This window comes from Suillus subaureus (genome assembly GCF_016647635.1).
Source record: "Suillus subaureus strain MN1 chromosome Unknown BJ212scaffold_73, whole genome shotgun sequence".
Taxonomy (NCBI): Eukaryota; Fungi; Basidiomycota; class Agaricomycetes; order Boletales; family Suillaceae; genus Suillus; species Suillus subaureus.
This window is the reverse complement of record NW_024538629.1, coordinates 85,575-103,638: the sequence shown is the minus strand read 5'-3', so window position 1 is coordinate 103,638 and position 18,064 is coordinate 85,575. Positions and strand designations below refer to the sequence as shown.

At 48.1% G+C, this 18,064-nt stretch overlaps 4 protein-coding genes across 4 annotated transcripts; 1 reads left to right on the top strand and 3 right to left on the bottom strand.

Annotated features, from left to right (window-relative positions):
- Positions 1–483: 483 nt before the first annotated feature.
- Positions 484–1,310, bottom strand: BJ212DRAFT_1581278 (uncharacterized protein; the record flags this gene model as incomplete). The annotated part of the gene is made up of 3 exons (XM_041342302.1): positions 484–506; positions 551–1,213; positions 1,262–1,310. 2 exons carry the CDS (start codon positions 1,308–1,310, stop codon positions 819–821), a joined length of 444 nt encoding a protein of 147 aa, XP_041186406.1. The 3' UTR covers positions 484–506; positions 551–818.
- Positions 1,311–7,816: 6,506 nt separating this feature from the next.
- BJ212DRAFT_1285484 (methionine sulfoxide reductase) lies at positions 7,817–8,370 on the bottom strand (the record flags this gene model as incomplete). Its single annotated transcript, XM_041331891.1, has 4 exons — positions 7,817–7,869; positions 7,923–8,048; positions 8,099–8,258; positions 8,314–8,370. 4 exons carry the CDS (start codon positions 8,368–8,370, stop codon positions 7,817–7,819), a joined length of 396 nt encoding a protein of 131 aa, XP_041186405.1.
- Positions 8,371–11,711: 3,341 nt separating this feature from the next.
- On the bottom strand, positions 11,712–13,319 carry BJ212DRAFT_1397068 (uncharacterized protein). The gene is made up of 7 exons (XM_041337230.1): positions 12,836–13,319; positions 12,649–12,787; positions 12,537–12,591; positions 12,417–12,491; positions 12,351–12,362; positions 11,933–12,298; positions 11,712–11,879 (listed from the first exon to the last, which is right to left on the bottom strand). Exons 1-7 carry the CDS (start codon positions 13,087–13,089, stop codon positions 11,860–11,862), a joined length of 921 nt encoding a protein of 306 aa, XP_041186404.1. The 5' UTR covers positions 13,090–13,319; the 3' UTR covers positions 11,712–11,859.
- Positions 13,320–16,300: 2,981 nt separating this feature from the next.
- BJ212DRAFT_1397055 (Alpha/Beta hydrolase protein) lies at positions 16,301–17,614 on the top strand (the record flags this gene model as incomplete). Its single annotated transcript, XM_041337229.1, has 3 exons — positions 16,301–17,035; positions 17,089–17,303; positions 17,360–17,614. Coding segments are annotated over exons 1-3 (845 nt in total), but the record flags the coding sequence as incomplete, so codon positions are not given.
- Between the last annotated feature and the right edge of the window lie 450 nt (positions 17,615–18,064).

Sequence of the window (18,064 nt, the reverse complement as noted above, 5' to 3'; positions counted from 1 at the left end):
CGATGAGGAGGGTCGACGTTTAGCCTTTTTCAAGTTTGTGAAGAGGCAAAAGGAACGACTACGTGAGGCTCTGTCGGAAGATGGTGCTTCAACCACGAGTAGACGTCGCAAGGACCCCGAGCGCGAACGTGAGCGGGATCGTGACCGTGACCGCCGCGATGACCGTGACAGAGAGAGAGACCGCGAGCGAGATCGTGAGCGGGACCGTGAGCGGGACAGGAGACATCACCATCGCGAGGACCATGATGGGTACCATGGGCGTGACAAGGATGGGCATGGCGAGCGGGAAAGGGAAAAGGACCGTGAGCGTGACAGAGAGAGGGACCGTGAACGTGAGAGGGAGAGGGAAAAGGACCGTGAACGTGAAAGGGAGAAGGACAGGGAAAGAGACAGAGATCGCGAGCATAAACGGCATTCGCGAGACGAGCGGGATGGTAAGGATGAACGCAAACGTAGGAAAGGTTCGAGGGAGCGTGGTTATGGGCGGACTGATGCGCCTCCATACGGTGATGAGGAAGAGGCTGATCATGTAGGGGATAAACCTGAACAGAGCAGAGAACGGAAACGGGGCTCTGATAGGGCACATAGTGAACGCGCTGAAAAACGTGCTCGTTATGATCCTGATATAGATTCTAGGGAAGAACGCGGAGAACGATCCCGGAGGGCGGAAACGCCTGAAGAAGGGGAGATATGATACTTATACACTGCATTTTTAATATTCACTGACTTCAGTTTTCTCGTGTGATCATTCAGATTAGAAAACAAAACATTATTAGTAGTGCTCAGACTAATGCTATGGATTCGAAGGCTCGGGGAACTCAATGGAGCCTATACGCAGACGAGTGTATGGATGCTTGTTCTTGATCGTCTTCTGGTAACCCTTTACGCTTCTTCTTGAACACCACCTCCATTTTGCCCTTGGTATGCTCGACTACGGTAGCTTCAACCTTGACGCGACTTGGGGATATTATGGGATCACCGCGAAGGGGTGAATCCCGTGAACCAACTTCATGTATGTCCTGCAACGCCAACACATCGCCAACATGTACGTCTTTAAGATGCGGGACTGTGAGTAAGTCCCTGGGTGCGAGGAGATATTTACGTCCTGCGAGAGACGCGACAATGTATTGCGAAGGCTGGGAGCGGATAAGAGAAAACGCGGCACAAGTGTTTTTCGGAAGCGCCGCCTGCGTCGACACCGAACATGACGCCACTAAAAATCATGTCAGAAAGCACTGCAAATATGTAAAAAATGACAGACCGCGTCTCAGATTATTTGATAGCCAATTGCGAATTTGCCAACTAGCCATGGCGAAATGAAGACTAGCAGCTGTTTTCAAGTAAAGACTACGTGACCGCGTGACACCGTGACACGGAGAGCTAATTTAGTCGGAGATTTAAATTAAGTCTGTTCCGAGAAATTCCTTTAACACCGACTCTGCTCGTTCCTTCTCATCCAATTCTTTCCTGTCGCGACAATGCACAGAATCGCTCTCCAGAACTCGGCGCGCAGAGCTGCCTTTGCCGCTGCTCCCAAGGTCCTGCTTTTGCCGTTTTTCCTACTCAATTCCATGCTCATACAACTTTTTTATGTTCAGAATGTTTGCTGCACTTGCTGCCCGGTCATATGCCACCGCAAAGCCTGGTGCGTACTCCTTTATAGCGTGTCCTGCTGTGTTTGACGTGTATTGGAACTTCCGGTGTCATTTATTACATTGCGTGCCATAAACAGCCGCGTCCGAGGTCTCTTCAATACTGGAGTCCCGTATCGCTGGTACCGCCATTAGTGGAAACGTCGAGGAGACTGGCCGTGTCTTGAGTGCGTAGTCGCGGTGGTCATTGTCAGTCAATTAGTCTCATAGCATTCGCAGGCGTCGGTGACGGTATGGACGTGTCTGGGGTCTCAAAAATGTCCAGGGTAAGTCGTACATCTCGACCATTCATTCCATGCAAATGACCTGGTTCGCAGCCGAGGAGATGGTGGAATTCTCGTCTGGCGTCCGTGGCATGTGTCTCAACTTGGAAGCCGACAACGTCGGTGTCTCCATCTCGGTAACGATCGTCTCATTAAGGAGGGCGACACTGTCAAGCGTACTGGTCAAATTGTCGATGTTCCCGTTGGCCCAGGTCTTCTTGGTCGTGTCGTTGACGCTCTCGGTAACCCAATTGACGGAAAGGGTCCTATTGAGGCTGCCGAGCGGAGGCGTGCCTCCCTCAAGGCCCCCGGTATCTTGCCTCGTCGTTCCGTCAACCAGCCTATGATGACTGGTCTTAAGCCCATTGACGCCATGGTGCCCATTGGTCGTGGTCAGCGTGAGCTTATCATTGGTGACCGTCAAACTGGAAAGACCGCCGTCGCAATCGACACCATTCTCAACCAGAAGCGATGGAATGATGGCAAGGATGAGGACAAAAAGCTATACTGCGTCTACGTCGCTGTCGGCCAGAAGCGTTCGACTGTCGCTCAGCTTGTCAAGACCCTCGAGGAAAACGACGCAATGAAATACTCTATCATTGTTGCTGCTACCGCCTCAGAGGCTGCTCCCCTGCAGTACCTTGCGCCCTTCTCTGGTTGTGCTATGGGCGAGTGGTTCCGTGACAACGGCAAGCATGGTATGCTGTTATTCGCTTCTTCGGGCGAACTCGGTACTGAGAACTACGTTAGCCCTCATCATTTACGATGACTTGTCGAAGCAGGCCGTTGCTTACCGTCAGATGTCTCTCCTCCTCCGTCGTCCTCCCGGTCGTGAGGCTTACCCTGGTGACGTCTTCTACCTCCACTCCCGTCTCCTTGAGCGTGCTGCCAAGATGAGCGACAAGTTCGGTGGTGGATCTCTCACTGCGCTTCCTATCATTGAGACTCAAGGTGGTGATGTCTCCGCGTATATTCCTACCAACGTAGGTGATATTAGCTCAGCGTCACACATTTATTGATTCCCATTTCGCGTATAGGTCATTTCGATCACTGACGGTCAAATTTTCTTGGAGGCTGAGCTCTTCTTCCGTGGTGTGCGTCCCGCCATTAATGTCGGTCTCTCCGTGTCTCGTGTTGGTTCTGCTGCCCAAACGTTTGTATCTCGTTATGTTTTTTGTATGACATCCTCAACCCAATCTTCTCTGCCTATAGGAAGATCATGAAGAAGTTCGCCGGTTCTCTTAAGTTGTACCTTGCCCAGTACCGTGAAGTCGCTGCCTTCGCCCAATTCGGTTCAGATCTCGATGCTTCAACACGTTTCCTCCTCTCCCGTGGTGCACGTTTGACTGAGCTCCTCAGTAAGCAAATGCGTTCGATGATCTACAAATATAACTCATGTCTTTTAATAGAGCAAGGCCAATACCAGCCCCTGCCTACCGAAATCCAGGTGCCCATCATCTACGCTGGTGTCAACGGTCTCGTGCGTAACCTATCTTCTAAGCCTCACCTACTGCTCACTGATCTCTATCACGCAGCTTGACTCCATCCCTGTTGACAAAATCACTTCATGGGAAGCCGAATTCCGTTCACATCTGACTGCCACCCAAACTGTGCTTCTGGAAGAGATAGCGACTGGCAATGTTACCCCCGAGATGGAAGCAAAAATCAAGAAGGTCGTCGAGGACCACGTCTCGTCGTTTACCTCCTCGTAGATTAGATATCCTTGTGTATCTCTCCCGGTTATTGTTATAATGGACACGCACTAAAGTCCTATCGCGAATACCATGATTATTTTCGCAGCGCGATTGTGATATTGTATATAAGTCAGCAGCACGATGAGATACGAGGCCTGTAAGTGGGGTACATCGAATTCGGCAGAGTTGGAAACATGGTAAAATTAATTTCATTCTGCAACTCCTGTTTCGCTCTCATCTTCGTCGTCATAGTCTTCGTTTTCGCCCATGGACTCCTTGAGCTAGATTACGTCAGCATTACTGTTCTGGGAAGTACAACAAGTACGCACCATCTCTAGTAGTTCATGACACTCGTTCAGGTGTGCCATGACGATACCCTGTCCTTCGGGAATATTTCCACCTACGCCCACGAATCTGCCGTCTTTCCGCATAGAGTCGATCTGGTGCAGGGCCAGTTGATACTATGAAAAATGAGCTCCCTGATACCAAAAGAATCGAAGAACCGGAAACTCACGGGGTAGAGGTCCCGAGGCGTAAACGGACCACCAAATTTGTATACTTCGTTGAGACACTTCTTCACTGTGGAGAGTTTATTGGCCTATATGCGATGTATGAGAAACGGAATCAAGGACAGATGGGAGACAGACGCACGATGGGGATGAGTTCCTCGGATACTGGCTCGCTCGACGATAACAGACGGTAGATAAGACCATAACACCGTCTCAACAAGTACAGCAGAACCTGCACATCTGTGAATAGTTGCACTTGCCTCAAGTACAGGCACCACTCACATACTGTCCTGGTGGCCTATTACCCTCTGTATCGACAAACTTGCCATCAATACGCATCTTGTCGATCTCCTGCAGGCTCATCGAATAATTGTAGAGATCTGTCTCGCGGAGACTCCATCTATGTGTGAGGACGAGGTTCTCCAGTTCCGCGCGCAGCTCGTTCAGGCGGTCATGAATGGGCTTGAGAGAAGACGCTACGTTCTTTGACTCATCCTGCGCCTTAATTTGCTGCAGGATGTCAAAACATTCTTCGATGAGGGAGGTGCAAAGCGCTTGAGAAGCTGGCATGGTTCCTCCTGGGCCAAGAAATTTTCCGTCGACACGTTTGCTGTGAAGGTGTTAAAGAAGGAAGATGTGGTTTAGTTGACGGCGCACTCACGAATCGATCTTACGCAGTTCCTCGGCCAGAGACTTTATTTCGGCTTTGTGTGAGCCCTCTTTGGCAGCCAGCGCAACGAGTTGTCTGCGAATCGTGACGAGGCGTTCATGAATGGGAACCAGCTCTACTGAGAGCACCGACAGGGAATCTTGAAGTGATCGCATGATAACATCTTTAGAACCGCAGCACACATTTAGTGACTTCAAAAAGGATATTCGGAAATGAAGACGTACCACATTCATTGAACTGGCGCTCCAGGAGCTTCGTCATAGCTTCGGGGTGCTTGCTGCTCTCAGCATCTTGTTGTACTATGTGTCGGAGCTCGCTTAGTCTCCGTTGGAAAGGGGCTAGGTCCGATTCATTGTAGACTCCTGATTCTTCCATGTGACTGAGGAATTGCTGTGCATGACAAATAAAGATTAGTACGAATCTTCATGCAGCAGACGGATGTCTGAGGACATCATGACATTATGGAATGCGGTGGGTAATAGCCGGCTGGATCTCCACAACGCAGGGCGCTTATCATCCGCAGTATTAATGAAATGGTAGAGAAATGAAATACTGACCCTCATGGAGGCCAGCTGTGAGTACACAGCAGGGCATTCCTTCGTTCGCCCCAATGTAAGATAACACAAGGAAAGGAGGCTGAACACATCGGCCAGTGTTGTATCCACTCGATTGTTGTAAGTTGTGTTGTCGTCACGAACATCGTTGAGTTTTGTGACTATCGGAGAGAAATATTCAAAATGAGATAAAATAGTACTTTGAAAGAAAGAAAGAATTATAGCTACCTTGTTTAACGACGGCCTGGTAAAGGGCATTCACATCTGACGGCTTGATAAACTCGGCACGGTCCCTCTTCAAGGCAGTAAGCCGGTTTCGTATGCTGCGGTGGGTAAGGGTTCGTTGCACGCATAGCAATAAGAGCGCAAGAGCGCACCAGACTTACTTGATCACGGCCTCGAGGATCGGTAGTTCTGATATAAGAGTGAGTCAGTGAAGCCCGGGATCAAAAGTAGCATCTGCCACTTGCCCTCTTGCGCGACCGGTGCGCTCATCTGTAAGATTCACGGTTCTTGCTCGTCGTCGAGTACGTTGGACACTGATTGTATTTCTTCAAGGAACAGAGACGCCAGCAAACCAGCTTCGTCTCAGCTTAACCAGATTTGACCTGTCATGATCGGAAAAGGCAAGTGCTTGCTTTCTGGCCGATTTCAGGTTTCCCACGATATCATCCCATTTAAGCTGACTGTGGCTATTGGCAGTGCCCAGCAAGGTGCCCGTCCAAGTTGGTTTCCTTCCTCGTTCACCATTACCATTGTCTACACCATCTGTACATCCATCGAACACAATGGAGAAGATCAAAGAGGTTGGCAGCGATCGTTTGCGTACATCCGATCTTACTGAACATGCGCTTGTAGAAAATGAACCAGCTGCGCTTGGAGGCAGACAATGCGGTCACTCGCGCTGAAGAAGCAGAAGGCAAGAACAAGAAATATGATCAACTTATCCTTGAAAAGGACCAGGAGATTACTTCGATGACCCACAAGATCTCTGTTCTTGAGGCGGAGCTTGACAAGGTAGATGCGAAACTTGCGGAAGCCAAGGCTTCACAGGACGAGGGAGAATCATTGAGAAGCACGAATGAGAACCTTACGAGAAAGATTGCGTTACTGGAGGAGGAACTTGATGCTGCTGAGAAGAACGTGAAAGAAACGATGGAGAAGTACGTTGTAGCCACTACCATCATCTGTTATCAACGACTAATCACCTATTCAGGCTGCGGCAAGTGGACGTCAAGGCAGAACACTTCGAACGCCAAGTTCAACGGATCGAGCAAGAGCGCGATCAATGGGAGAAGAAGTTCGAGGTATCTCGATGCGTTCTACGCTGTTAGACATGCCAACTGACACTCTTGCACAGGAAATGCAACAGAAGTACAAGCAGTCCCAAGCAGAACTGGACAACATGGTCGCCAACATGGAGTCACTGTGATCTGTTTCTCCATGCCCCCTGCGCTCTTCATATAGAGCTTCGATCTTGGCTATCTCATACCACAGCCTGCGCGGTCACGACTTTCTACGCGACATTCTCATAATTCTTCTACCAGGAATAGTGTTTGATTATTTAACTGAACGAACTCTTGCCCTAGATCCTTTGGCTGATCTCGCGATCCGGCACTCCTTGTTCTTAGTAAGTTCCTTGTTGAAGTGTTAGGGGGTTCGCAAGTCATGATTACATAAGTTGCAAGACATTCATTTCGTTGGCACGTGACCAGACGCGTCTCATGCACTGCAAGTCATCGATTCTTCCATCAGAATGACCAGCTGGCAGCTGACATTCACAAATGTGTGGACATCACATGCTCTTCTTCAGCGCGACATTTGGGACCACAACGCAGGAACAGACGTATTGTTTGCTACTTACCGGGTACGAGGTGGCCGTTTTTATCAACCGCGTGAAGCAATACCAGGCAGTTGTTGTCCACTGAATATAAGCCAGTATGTTGCCCGCTTTGATGAGAAACACTTTCTCCTTTCTCGATTCCCGCAGAATTTCATCAATACAAATGGAGTCGGTCCTAGCTCACTCGCCTGTAAGTTACCAATTATCGTCCGAGGTTTATGTATCTTGTGTTTCTCGATTCTCAATCCTATCATGTATCGCCCGATAGTGTATTCATGTTCTGCTGTTGCTTAGCTGGGCGCTATACTTAGGTCTCCCTCTCATTCGTCCATTTGCAATAGTGCCTCAGTGCTGAGATTGGCTTATCATCTCCAGGTCGTATTTGGGACTGCGTGGACGTTCTTATCGAGGTGAGAAACTAGTTATCTATGCATTCTTATTATCAAAGTGCATCACCTAATTAATCGTTGTTGAGCTACGTTGTCGAGATCCGGCTGTCCATTCAACTATTGTTAATGTCCTCTCCCTCAAATGAGATACTGAATAAGCTCAATGTCATAATCGACAACGCATCACCGGCCAATGCTACGTATTGTATCTAAATTATAATGATATTCATACAACCAAAACTTTATTCCTCCTTAAAGTTCAGCGAGACGGAATTCACGCAGTGTCGTTCGTCGGCTGTAGAGGTTGTGAGGCCCAGATCAAATTATGCAAGATAGAAAGGAGCGTACTTGGCGTATCGAATCCTTCTCCCTTGAACACATGCCCGAGATGGCCACCGCATGCGGTACAGGTAATCTCTATCCTAGTCATAAACATTGACCGATCTTGATGCCTACTAACGGCACCAGGGATCGCTACGATGAACCATGAGAGAGAAGATGGCTTTTCCAGAATGATAAATTACCATCAAAGAAAGCGGGCCATCCGCAGCCGCTGTTAAACTTCGTGCTGCTCTTGTATAGTGGCGTCCCACAGCCAGTACAGGCGTACACGCCTGGCGCGTCATGGTGATTGTAGTTCCCTGTGTCGGGTGCCTCTGTTCCCTTCTGACGGAGGATTCTAAACTATCTCCGACGCAAGGAGTGAACATATGTCTCAGGTGTAGATCGGAGAACACACCTGTTCTGGAGATAAGATGGCACGCCATTCGTCTTCAGACTTGGTGTTAGCGCCCATGACGAAGGAGGATCGATGGAAACGAGATTTGAAAGTCAGGAGAGAGGCTCTTCTGATGCTGGTGAAAGATGCAACAGACCTGTGATACCGCAGTAGACTGGCAGGGTTTGCGATCATACGGAAGTGCTGGCAATATTAATGGCTGAGCAAGACGCTGACAATGACGTCAGGTGACCAGCCGAAAAGGGTCAGGAACGTTATGTAAATTATATACTGTAGACTCATAGAGTTACGACCGTAACTTCGTCACGTGTCCCACCCCACAGCGAATCGAACCTATTTGATGTGACGGTCACACTAAATTTCGGGGAGCGAAGCTATTTTGTGACACGCGGTAAAACAGGAAAAATCGCCAACAAAAAAACCAAAAATTGCTACGGACAATTAGACACGAGATTCATTCTGAAGGGTCAAAATTGATGGACATGCTGAGAAAAGGCCAAACTCACATGGATTGCAGCTGCCAGGGCGAAGCTAACTTGGATAGGTCACACGTCGCAAGGGCCTACGAAGCTGCGAAGCTAAGTGTGACATGGTCACACCCGAAAGGGCGCGAAGCTACGGTCGTAACTCTACAGTATGTGTTACATCTTTGCAGCAACATCCCAGGCCCATAGCTATAGCCTATAGGCCAAAGTTCTTGAATGAAGCTACGAGGGACCAACAAAAGACTCTACCAATCACAAAAGGCCTCGATCATGACCATTCGAGTACTGACAGCAAATATTGAAACGCAAGGCTCAAGCCTGTGCGTGTATGGGTGGAGGATCATTCTCTGTCATTCATCTATTTCGTTCTTACTTTTCTTTTTGTGCTGCTACTGTTAGGGTATAGCACGGGTATGGGCCACACCGCGGGTATGGGGGTCACGGGTATAGCGGGTACGGGTACGGTGTCGAGATGTACTACCCGTGGCCATACCGTACCCGTCAGCACGGTGTACGGGTATGTTCATGGGTAGCTGCGCTATCTCCGAATGTTCTCCGCGGTGCTATATGTTGGACATGACAAGGATTCGCCACTCACTACGATCCTTATTTTTCGGAGGGTCGTTGACTGCAACAGTGACCCGCTGCTTCGATCCTATTTCTCGCTGCTTCAATATTCCTACCAGTTCATATTCTTCCGTCTCGGAGACACATCACTATTACTGATTATAATTCGGTGATTCAACAGTACAAAGTGAGGCATGCAGACTCTACATTTCTCAATACCCCATCTATTTTATCATTATGGTTAATCAGTCCACTGCCAATAACACGGCCTCACTTGCTGATTCTACCTCAACGCGTTTAGATGTATCGTTATCTCTGCAGCCCATAGCAGACAATGTTGCAAAATGTGTTAAGCTTGTCCTTCCACGGGCCAAAACAACCCCCTCCGAGTTGCAATTCGCCGCTCCGGAGGTAATTGACGTTGATGTCGATGAAAATGATGCGCCTCCTGCCGCCGAACAGGATGATGAAGCTGATCTAGGTATGTGAACTTATTGTTCGCATTTGCATAGACCTTGATTAATTTTCACTCACAGACGCACTCAAGAAAACTTGGCGTTCAGCAGTCTATTCGTTTTTTAAGCTTGATGCTGTGACTGTCCAGTATCACGACGGCATCTCTAGTAGATGAGCTTGACGACTATTTGCGGCGATCAGTGGAGAATACCAAAGTCCCACTGCAATGATGGGTCCATAATCAAAAGACGTATCCGAATTTGCACCGGATGGCACTTGATTACCTTAGTATTCCTGGTAGGTCGTGCACCATCACTTTCGCTAGCATCACAGCTTATGTGTTGCACACCATAGCTACCTCGACTGCAGTGGAACGTGTATTTTCGCCAGGAGGGCACCTTTTACACTTCACTCGAAACCGCCTGTCTCCGTCATCGACTCGTGCATTCCTTTGTCTCGGCTCATGGCTCTACTGTGATCTGGTAGCAGCCGAGGACCTTACTAAGATCATGAAGTCTCTGAAGAAAAGAAGACGAGAAGACGAGAGTGTTGGGTGAGGTTATTGGACCTACATAGTGTTACTATTTCTTGTATGTGTACCCGCGGGTAAATACAACACCGGGGGTAGGCTGCTACACCGCGGGTTAGTACGGGTACGGTGTTGATCTTCCGACCCGCGGGTATACCCGTGCTATACCCCAATTCAGTCAACCTCAAGCTGGATATGCGGCAGCATAAGGATGATCTGGATACAGTTTTCTTTCATCCTCGCCGTTTTCCTCCTTTGACTCGGATGTCCGAAATCACATTGTGTCCGCGAACCCTCAGTCAAGTTGGCCCTCCCCTTCTGTGGACCAACTCACTGGTCCGATTTCCAACCCGAACCGCATTCCTCGACTCGCTTATAACAGATCTACCTCTCGTTTTTTATCTTATCGTGTATACTCTACGAACACTTCCCCGTGTGCTTCCGAGTGGTAAGCTCGAGCCGCAGACCTAGTCTGTGCTATCTCTCTATGGTGCGTACGTGTGTTACATGTGTCCACGATGCACGTCACATGTTCCCCTTGTCCCTTTGCAAATATTACAGACTGCCCCGCATTTTGGTCCGAGTATTCATTGAACCCGTCCATCACGATTGTGCAGGATCCCACAAGATAATACTCTGCCCTATCAAGCGAGTGATAGCTAAGGATACGGTCTCGTATTAGGTCAATTTGTGCTTCACCTATTCCTGCATTGGAGGCCAAATGGCTTTTCATTGTTCTCATCCGCTATGCCCGACGTGGGTGATGTGCAGGAATATTGGCGCCAAGTCTAGAGGGGATTAGTACCTCGCGCTAGGCTCGTAACCAGTCTGACTAATATAAAGTACTATGTGCCAATTTGAGCACACCACCTGAGATTTTTGCACCACTCGAGCATCCGTGATAGCATGGTCACGAGCTTGATCTCATGTGCCACACAGAACTCAACGTTGCAATGTCAACGGTAAAGGGTGCCGCTCGACCATTAATTAGGTGATACACGAAAGACAAACTCCGTTGTTCGAGCTTTCTGTAGCGGTAGTATTGGAGAATAATGATACCCAGAAGTAGTCATGGAACAAGGAACAGATCGTGATGCCACCATGTGGCAAATCAGTGGCACTCTGTCTTCCTGGCAGTACAACACCCATACGTCAAAATACTTGACACCCGTTACGGCAAGGACAATGTGCCATCTCAAATCCAATCAATTGGCCGCCGCTCCTTTGCGTTTCAAGAGTGTTTTCCAGTCTCGCGGAATAGAAACTGGGATTATGACTTGTGACACTTGTGTGATACATCATTGCCGGAGTTTGAACTGACGCTGGAAGTATAATACTATAAACGTAATTGCAGTGCCCGCGTCGTCGCGACTTTCTAGCCAGAAACCTACGAATGCCCAATCAATTATATAATATTACTGATACAACACTCCCGACTAGACATATTATTGAACACGTTACAACCATAAAATCAATCCAACTGAGACTTGGCTTATTGGTATCCAGTATTCAATGTGCAGAGTCGACACCTATCATCATCATTAAACGTCATGGGATAACGTCGGCAGCGAACATAACAAACCTTCATTTGCCCCGACGTTCAATGTTGGTCTTGTCGATTCTGAATCAAAAGACACCACGCTTTGGTTGATATTGTAATAAACATTGATTATGCAGCTGGGGCTAGGAGATGGCGCTCTACTTGGTGAGTGCGGGGCTTTGACTGAGATATCAAGGAACCTGCTGAGTTCTATCATGGGCGATGATTTAAGAAACATACTGGTGGATTTATCGTCATCATAATCATCGTCATATTCTGCTTCTTCTTTGTACGCCCCTCTAGCTTTCGCTATTCGACTCAGCGACACAAAGACCTCTTGTTCTTCTTGTTCATTATGTACATCCACATTAAGGCCTCGGATAGTTTCGTTCGGGGGAAGATCGGTGACTAATCCACTACATGTGAGATATGGACGAACGGAAAGAACTATCGCACCAACCTGAAAGACTGTCTTTGTGTAAAATATGTTCAGTGTTTTGCTATAGAATGCGTACATGATACATACCCTCTACCACATCACACGGACCCTCCTCACAAACGGAGGCGTGTTCTTGTGCGGACTCCCCTGGGCTTCCAAATACTGTCCAACAGTCAGTAAGGGAACTCCACTGTCTTTCTGACATACCAAGGGTATCACCTTTTTCCGGCAGCAAACGTCTGGCCAGGTCTTCCGAAGTTCTCTGCATGGTGATTCAGCTGCAATCATAATATGCATAATATGCAGCTATTCGACTTACTTTGATACCCTCATAAGTCCAATATGTGACTTTACGAAAATGCTTGGCATTCGACTTGGACTCGCGGACGAAAAGGTTAACGATGAACTTGCGCAAAGACTTCTTCTGCATTTGAAGCTGGTCTCTGAGGCTTACCGCTCTATGGAGATGGGTGAGTAGAGCCTTCTGGCTAGGTAAAAAAGCCTACTGGTCATATTGAAGCTTGCCAGCGGTGTAAGCTCGATTGTAGGTAGCTTTATCAGTTGCTGAGAGACGATCGTTTTCCAACAAGTCGGCCAGCTCCCGTAAGGCTGTTAGCGACAATTGTAGATAAAGCTCGCCCTGTTCTTGAGCTGTCCGGCCCTTCAGCTGAATGAAGGTCGCGGGCAAGTCCTCAAATTGGCTCACAGGTCCAAAGTTCGCGGATATTCGAACTGTCGTGCTAGCCTTTGGGAAACGCATGGTCTGTAACTGAAAATCGACGGAATCTGTCGCGCTGCTTTCCTTGGTTTGTATATACAAAAACTTGTGCGAGCGATCGATGATAAGTTCAGAGGGTAAAGATAACAAGCGTGTTTCCTTCGAGGGAAGATTGTGCGAATATGGCAACAAGCAGCTGCTATAAATCTGATGCTTGAGCTTGAGCGCTTCAGCCTTGTCGATGAGGAATCGTGTAATCTTCGGGGTAAAACAATACAACAGAATATTTTTGTCATTCGGATAAATTAATAGTTCCCTATCAGGGTACTTCAATTGCGAATACGTATACTCAAGCTGGATATTATGAATTGTTGAGAAGTAACTTGTCACGGCGACTCACGATCGACAGCCCTGCCATTATATAATTAAGCAGTAAGTCGGTTCTGAAGTCCGCGAAGTGCCGGGGTCCGAATTACCCATGTGGGTCCATGTTTGTTCTCTATCGCTTTGACAACTTTTACTTCTAGTCCACACCACAACTTCAGGCAGATTTTTGAGGATGGCCTCGACCTCCGCTGCTCATTCTCATCTTTCTGAATATGAGATTTGGTGGAGGAGCCACTACGAATTCCTCACAGAAAAGGGTTATAAGTTGCGAAGTCGCTACAGTCCAGATTGGGTCCCCTCTTGGACGAACACTAGCAAAGCTGACATAAACTGCGAGGATGGAATCGTGTCACGAGTGGGTACTTCGATAATAACAGTGTTCATCAATTACCATACGTCCTTTAGCACTATCTTGTGTTGGATGCACGTCGCATTCAAGACGGTGCTCGTGTATCACTCAAGCGTATCGACGTATCGCTGCACCCTTTTGAGATAGGAATCGGTCGCTATTTCTCTACCTCCCCTCTTCGCAATGATCCAGCTAACCATTGCGTTCCAATCTACGATGTTCTGGAGGTGCCCGCCGAGGATCATACTGCGATAATTGTCATGCCGTTGCTTCGATACGCTGCAGATCCCTATTTTGACACAGTTGGGGAAGTTATTGACTGTATCCACCAGCTTTTTGAGGTAAGACCTTGTTGATTGACTGATTATGACTCATTTCTTTTCACTTTCTTTTAAACTGCAGGGGCTGCGTTTCATGCATATACATCATGTCGCTCACCGGTATGTATCTAAGTTGCTCCAGTGACTTGTCTCATAACCTGGGCTCAGGGATTGCATGCAGCTAAACATCCTGATGGATGACAGTATGTTCATAGATGCATGGCACGCAAGCGACCAGTATATGTCGGAGGACTACAAACGCGTGGCGAGGTATCATGCACGCACGAAGTCTCCTCCACGGTACTACTACATCGACTTTGGCATCTCCCGCCAATATGAGGCATCCAACACCAACCCATTAGAAGAACCGATATTTGGTGGAGATAAAGAGGTACCTGAGTTCAACGAAGACAACTTCAAACCTCGGAACCCTTTCCCAACTGATGTTTGGTATCTTGGGCATGCCATCCAAGAGACATTTCTCGATGTAAAGTGCAACAGTGACTCCTTGTTTTTCATACCCTGATTTACAAAAAAAAAATAGCGCTACTCAGGTGTGGAATTTTTGAGCGGCCTGGTATCGGACATGATGCACTCGGATCCAGCACAACGTCCAAACATGGATGAAGTTTTTTCTCGATTCCAGGTTATACGTCAGGGTTTCAGCAACTGGAAATTACGTTCCCGGGTGGCTCATGATGAAGAGAGATCTATTTTTGATCTCCTGACACATTGGACCCGTCGCATTCAGTACATAGTGCGCAGGATTCCCCCAACGCATACCTCACTGTCGTAGAATGAACTTTTATGTAACTAGTCTCCTACAATGCACTAGTTTTCTGCCCTTGAGTCCTCACATTTATAGAGTTTGAGGTGTCACGCTGACTTCATGCCACACCCTTGACTGTACAACGTCAGATACTGTCATCTGCAAGGTGCATGCTGACATTTGCTCTGATGTATCCAACGCACTTACTGGCGTCAGGTGACCAGCCGAGAGCTGGAACAGATTTTACAGCTCTTTTAACGACTGTCTTCAAGGTCTGACTAGTCTAACTACGGGAGACCATATCAGCTCCGATAATCACAATGATCCTTCGCTGTCATAATTCGAGTGCTGACAGTGTTGAAATGCGAGGCATTCGACTCAAGCCCGCGCGTCACGGCATGCAATAAAGGATGTGCACATGCCGTGCCTAGAATGGGCGGAGGATGCACTTTTATTGATTTATTTCGTTCCTACTGACCTTTTTGCCCTCCAAGTGCTGGTACCTGACGAACATGTCCAAGCTACATCTTCCGCAGTCGCATCAAAGCTTCCCTACACCCAAATTGTAGTTTCCCATGGACAGCCCTCTATAAACGAAGGAAGATTGACATTCCCAAATTGGGGGGCCCCATGAGAATTGGCTCGACAGCATGATTGTTGAGCTCGAGCCACAGAACCAGTCTGTTATTGAGCCTGAACCCGAAAACCACCATTGTTTTGAGGACCGCACGACCCACATAAGGCGCAATCCACGGGACGGTCCTCAGGTGCACGGGAATGTAAATCGTTTCTGGAACTAGCTGGGTAGTTATGATTTTTGTCCCACCATTCATTCGTTGACGCATTCCTTGTACCAGATACTTGTCCACGAATAGCAAGCACTACCGCGAAACAATCCCGACCGTGAAACAATGTACGCACCGTTGACCTTTCATTGATTTCCCATCTTTCACCGCATCTCATGGGGCAGGCGGGCCCGCATAGCGACACGAGCGATAACTCGGTGTTCTGAATCACCCCCAAGAACCCAAACGTAAGTATCCATATATGATTTCAGGCGACCAGGTGAACATCATCGCTCTACCTCCTGAAGCGTAAGTTGCAAACATTCAAGTCCGTGCAGACGATGTTGTTGTGAATTAGACACCTTTTGAGCATCGATATTGTCCAGACATTAAGACAGTCATATTTGTCTGGTTTCTGACACAGGTAAAGTAAAACCACATTTCTTGTAATTGTACAAAAGCAGGGGAGATGTATAGATTACATTTCAACTGGCCAGGGAGTGGACATCATAAATGCTATTTGCAACGACGAAGTGATCCTGACACGCACCCCCACACATTGCATCGTCACCGTCCATTTCCCTCACCGTAGCTGAATACGCTGTGCCGAATCGATACTGTGGCAGCAGGTTAGCAACCCTCATTTGTCACTTCCTGTCTAAATCATTCAACCTTAACGATATCATTCAATCATGGACCGACGATAGCAGCGCCTAGGCCTGGATATAGAACCCCGCATAAAATGATAAAATGACTACGCACGAATGATGAAGCACAAATACAATCTCAGAAATGTCTTCACCACTCACTCGACCCACCTGGACCCATACGCAAGCAGCAGCTCTTCATGGCATCCGCACCGCAATCGGTGTTTTCAAGCCTACGTTCGGCCAGGCCCAATCGCTTACTGAACGCGCACAGGTTCCCAGCGAAGGAATCCCAGAAGGAATTCACGTCTCTTGTGAATTAGCTCCTCCTTCCTCTCAGATCCCTGCATCTATTCACTCAACCACGATCCAACTGGGTCAGGTTCCTGTCTTCTTTTATACCAATGCGCTCTCTGAGTCCCTTGATGCGAAGAAAGATGTCAAAGTCATACTTCATGTGCACGGAGGCGGCAACGTCTCCGGACATCCAACGGAAAAGAGGTTTATGACATTCTTCTCTCGCATACTCCACACACTTGGCAAGAAATCTGGCGCACAAGGATCCAGTGCACACATCATTGCAGCTCCTTCCCGTAGACTTGCGACGGTCCCCGAGAACCTCTTTCCAGCGGCGTTACAAGATCTATTCTCTGCATACCATCACTTGATCTTGAGAGGCTTTGCTGCCGAGAACATCACTATCACAGGTGATAGTGCAGGCGGAAACCTGGGTGAGTCATGATTTGTCAATTTCTTCTCGCATTCGTATCTCACTTTCATCTAGCTCTTGTCCTCACGTATATCATATCACAATCCACTCTCCCGATGCCAGGACACGTTGCACTCTTCTCCCCAGACGCAGACGTCACTTATGCCTCCTACACTTCTATACCTCACGACGTCATACCTCTATCAGCCTACCAAGCCTGTTCTTCCCAATATCTAGGCAATTTCCCTGCCAACCACCCTCTAGCATCAGGCATCCTAATTCCATTCACTGCAAGCTGGCCGAAGACGTTGGCGATGACTGGAACAGCTGATAACGTCGCTGAGAGCTCACGGAGAATTGTGAGTGGTATCCAAGAGGCAGGCGGGATAGCTGAACTTGTGGAGTATGCGGATTTGACACATGCGTGGTGGATGTTTCCTCATATCTTTCCGCAGTCGGACGATGGGTTGGAGAGGCTTGCGGATTTTGTATACAAATGAATGAATTGTAAACGAGAGTGTAGTACATGTAACTTGATGCCGATTGCGCCTTCTGCTGCAGAGTGAACTAGTGACCCATGGTCGTGCACAGTAGAGGGCGCTTTCGGATTCCTGCCACCCTTGGTAAGGCGTTCCCACGGCCTTTCAGACCTTGTTATAGCAAGCTAGGTTGAAAGACCATCATCCCTGGGAGGGTCTCTCCCAGGTGCTACAATAGGCTCCTACCCTTGCAAGGGTATGCCATTAACTCAGGTGCGCGCGGAGGTTCTCGTAGTAAGTAAAGTTTGCCAGGCCAGGTGAAATTGACGCAGTCATGCACCGCGCACGTACATCATGCATGAATTATAGACTAGCTGGATAGCAGTAGAACATGTATGAGGCCTAGGTCTAGACATCTAGACTACAGTAAGTACTATCATGCATGTTTACCACAGCATCAAGCTTGGACCTTAAGTTCATCGAGAGAGCCCTGCATCATCAAGGTCCGAATTTTTTTATCCAGAAATACCTCACACTCGAGGCTTCGGTTGCTTTTATCCTACTTGAAGTTC